The sequence below is a fragment of the Sinocyclocheilus rhinocerous genome, unplaced genomic scaffold (assembly GCF_001515625.1).
Source record: "Sinocyclocheilus rhinocerous isolate Xijiao unplaced genomic scaffold, SAMN03320098_v1.1 scaffold754, whole genome shotgun sequence".
NCBI lineage: Eukaryota > Metazoa > Chordata > Actinopteri > Cypriniformes > Cyprinidae > Sinocyclocheilus > Sinocyclocheilus rhinocerous.
The window spans coordinates 246,389-250,994 of record NW_015658045.1 but is presented as its reverse complement, the minus strand read 5'-3'; the positions used below and the strand labels follow the sequence as shown (position 1 = coordinate 250,994).

General features: G+C 37.7%; 1 protein-coding gene across 1 annotated transcript in view; it reads left to right on the top strand.

The window, feature by feature from the left end:
• Positions 1-4,606, top strand: part of LOC107722022 (DNA topoisomerase 2-binding protein 1-B-like) — a 33,454-nt gene that overhangs the window by 28,079 nt on the left and 769 nt on the right. The window contains exons 16-19 of the mRNA XM_016530250.1: positions 1,631-1,794; positions 1,867-1,995; positions 2,070-2,159; positions 2,321-2,482. Of these exons, the coding sequence (XP_016385736.1) occupies positions 1,631-1,794; positions 1,867-1,995; positions 2,070-2,159; positions 2,321-2,482 (545 nt within the window). The remainder of the gene's footprint in view (positions 1-1,630; positions 1,795-1,866; positions 1,996-2,069; positions 2,160-2,320; positions 2,483-4,606) is intronic.

The following is a 4,606-nucleotide window of genomic DNA, read 5'->3' as shown; positions in this document are numbered from 1 at the left end:
ATTCCGCCATGTAAATAGCGAACCCACCATGGCGCGAGTGCAACTGGCTTTTAAAGGGGATGGGAGATGAGACTCTGATTGGTTTGTTGCACGTTACGCCCAAAAAACACCCATTACTCATTAAGAGAATAGGGACAACCCATTTAGACCATGCGCCCGGGCACGCCGACCGTTTTCCCGTCGTTAAACTAGCAAAAGTAGATTCGGACACGCCCTGAGTGCACCTGCGTCGTGCGCTTTAGACCATGTGCTTAGATCGTTAAAATAGGGCCCTAAGTGTGGCGGCACTTACCCTGGGGGAAATGTATATGTATATAATGTAAATACTGTATAAAACAGCAGATGGGCTTATTGAAAATGCTAATTCATTCTCTGCCAGCAGGAGGCGCTTTAAGAGCGGCAGAAATAGTGGTTTCCCCAGTAACGGCTGTAAACATAGCAGAGCTGCTCATGAACACTACTTTATCAGGCATTATAGGAAAGATTATATGAAAATGACATCAAAACTTTTCTGAAGACAATCGGTTCCCTTCGAAAAAGATACATTTATATAAAAACACCCGTGCCACGTTTTAGTTTTGAAACAGTGCTCATGTTTATTCAACGAAGTCAAAGCTTTTTGCAAAATCTATTTGTGGTGGTCAGTGTTGATATTGTGGCGGGTCGCCACAAATAAATCAATGTATGGGAAACCCTGTGTGAGTTTAGGTTTATTATAAAGTTCATCTGGGAATGCAACATGCTCCATTTCATCAGATTTATAAAGTAAATCATTTATAAACTACACCAAAACAGTAGAATACATCATTATCTTTCTGAACATGCTAACTGTTCATCGCGATTTCAAAATAAAAGCTCAAACCCGCACTCTGAGTTTACACGTTTTTATGTCCATATATTCAAAAAATTGCAGTGGCTGTAGCATTTCTGTCTTAAAGAAATGACCAAATATTAAAGATTAAGTGGACATTTGAATTAAATGTTGTTTAGTTAATATTAAACAAGGATTAGATCATGCAGAAAAGTGTAAAAACAATCTTCAGGCCATTGGAGCACTCTGCAGGCCTTTAATATAATGCATAATGTACGTTAGTTCTATTGTTTATAATACATTATGTATTTTCACAGGTTTGTTCAATAAAACCATATGATTACTTGCTTCTGATACTTTATTTGAACCAATTATTATTGCCTCATTGCTATTATATATGTATTTTAAGTCATTTTAAAGGCTATTGTTTGCTTAGGTCTATTTTTATTACCTCAAAGAAAATTATTATAATTATTCGATTACTCGATTAATCGTCAGAATAATCCACCGATTACATGATTACCAAAATAATTGTTAGTGACAGCCCTAAATTCAACATTGTTTTCAACATTGATAATAATAAGAAGAAATGTTTCTTGAGGATGAAATCATCATATTACAGTAATTTCTGAAGCATCGTGAAAGACTGAAGACTGGAGTAATGCTGCTAAAAATTCAGTTTTGCCATCAGAGGAATAAATTATATTTTAAGATATATTAAATGGTAAAATGTTACTGTATTTATTATATTCAGTTGTTGTATTCCATACCTAATTGAATTTCTTCTATTTGATGCGTCGTTTTTGTGTACATGTGCAGGTGGTGTTGTGCTGGAGAAGCAGAGTTTCGACCCCAGCTGCACTCATGTTATTGTTGGTTATCCTCTGAGGAATGAGAAGTATCTGGCCGCTATGGCAGCAGGCAAGTGGATTCTTCACCGCTCGTATCTGGAGGCCTGCCGTGCAGAAGGACACTTCATAGAGGTGTGTGTCTGCATTTGTGATTGGGGTCATTCAGTGATGAAAGAAGATGTTCATGTCCTGTATGTCTATTAGGAGGAGCAGTATGAGTGGGGCAGCAGCTCTATCCTGGATGCTCTGCCATCCATCAACTCTCAGCAGAAGAGACTGGCACTGGCAGCCATGCGATGGAGGAAAACACTACAAGGCTGCTCAAACAAGGAGGTTACGCATAAATATATTATGCTTGGATGCGCATGCAAGTACATGGTGCAGCACCTAACGCTGTTGATGTGCAGGGAGCGTTTGGTGGCTGGACTGTGATGCTGAATATTGACCAGGCCAGAGAGGCTGGATTCAGACGGCTGCTAGAGTCCGGGGGAGCAAAGGTCTGTTTTCTTTTGTCTTCTGTTCTCTTTTGATCCCACACTGAATCCATAAAAGCATTGTTTTTCTCTAACCTTACAAGCAGTGGTTTCTGTTTCCCCCTCCTTCCTTTCTGTGTTGTCTCTCTGTTTCTCTTGTATTAACCCTCTCTCCCCCTGTATAGGTGTTGCCACACCCTTCTCCCTCGCTGTTTAAAGAGACCACTCACCTGTTTGTGGATTTTAGTCGGTTAAAACCGAGTAACGTCAGAGTGGATGTCAGTGAAGCTGCAGCTCAGAGGGTCAAATGTCTTAAACCAGAGTACATTGCTGATTACCTCATGCAGGTGAGAGATGATGTTCCAGATATAAATCACACTCCTGTTTAGGGCAGTACGTTTTGGGGATTTTTTTTTTTTTTTAGCTCCTGGTTTGCTGTGTTTGTTTGTAAAGCTGCACGATTTGGCCAAAATGGTGTAATTATATATCAGTATGACTATAAAATAATCATAAAAATCTAATTAATTTACAGTAAAAATGTTATATTATATTAAATGTTAAAATATCAAACAAAATAACAAATATAACCACAAGCAGCAGTAATCAGTGTCTAAGTACAAACAGCTCATGTAGACAGTATGGTTGTACAATGGTCATGTCTGTTTTCAAATATAATTAATCTCTCTATGGAAGTTTTATTCTGTATTACAACAGACAAAACAGCAACTTGATTACTGAAATATGTTTTCAGTATCTTTAGGATATATAATAATAAAAAGATCACAGATTTTGCTTCTAGCCCTTATGATTACAGAGTTTCGAACCTAATGCAAAAGTGCTTATTATAGCGCCACCAAGTGTCAAATAGATGTGTCTGAGTGCCTAAGTAGCAGGTGGGATTTCTGACATACTGCCAAGTTTAATATTTCTATGACTGATGCCCACACAGACGAAATATATATTGTGTGTTTGATTGGTCCAGACGCTACACAGTTTTAGTGCAGAAAAAGAATAAGAAGAAAATCCTTACAAATACAATAAGGTTCCAGTTAGGGCTGTCGCGATAACAGCAATATCGCAATAGCTCAAAATTACCGCAAGGGAAATTCCCTCACTGCGACAGCCCTAGTTCCAGTACCTTTGGTGCTTGGGCCCCTAAATATTATTATTGTTATATTTCACTATATTAAAAAATAAATCTGTAAGAAGTTTAAGAAAAATAATCATAAAAAATTACAGTACAATTTGTATTATTATTATTACTTAATTAAAATAAGAAAGATTGCTGTTGTAACTTATCACTGAAAAATAATTCTGTGTAAAAAACATTTTATAATAAAAGTGTCAAGATTTAATTTTATTTTTTTACAATACAGCTGTCTAAGTTTCTTTATTTTTCAAACATTAAGCCATCAAGCTTCTCTTTTCCTGACATGCTCATTTGTTGGAAAGCGGTTCTCATTACAAGTTTATGAAGAAGGTTTGCATATGTTGCTTTCCCAAATGTACATTATAAGCAACCTAGTCTCAGCCTCAGACGCCACGCCCACGGAACGTTGGCTAAACGTCTGATGCATATGGCACACAAAAGTGGAAACACTTCAGGAGTTTCGAAGTCATCATCTGATTGGTTGAATAATACAGGATTTCCGGGAGACTAGTGTCGCATTCTATAACGTTCAGCCTAGAAACAAATATGCCGTGACGCCAAACCCCCTCACGAAAGAAGAAAGCCGTCGTGTTTACAACTGTGACGACGAGCGCTTATCAGGATCAACTAAACGCTGGATTTTCAAAAGTATGTGAAATATTTCAAGTTCGCGGCACAGAATCTTTCAAATACGTCCGAGAGTTTTACACACCGGTCTGTTATTGTGGTGACATTTCCACGCCCCGAAACATGACGCTGAAACGAAATGAACTGTGATTGGTCGTTTGACATGTCGGTCAAACGGCCTCATGGGCGGGCCTTGGCAGGGCTCGCAAAATCGCTAGCCCGACGTCCCGGGGCTATTGTGTTTTCCAGTCGGGCTACCAAAATGTTTCACCACCCTGCCCGACGGGCTATTCGGAGCTGCGCGCACTCATTCAAAGTGCGCACAGAGAGCCACGTTTCAGACAATGCGCGTACGAAATTATACAATCTAATTGCAATCTAAATAACATGTATTTAGCTTTTTTTTTTGGATCATGATTAAAATGCAGTGGTTGCCTCTGATTTTAAATGGAAAAAGCACAGCCAAAGCATTCGTTTGTTTATATCAAGAGATTTATTTTATTTGTTTTATTTAATTATTTGATTTGGGATTTGTTTTAAAGTTTCAAGTTAGTTTTATTATTTGACATATTTAAATTTCACAAAGAAATGTGCAGCATTTTGTTGGAGAAATAATAAAAGGACAGCTTTTTATTTATAATTTGTCTTAAATCTCATTTTGTTAAAAAGAAAAATTGTGAGAAAATTGTATTGT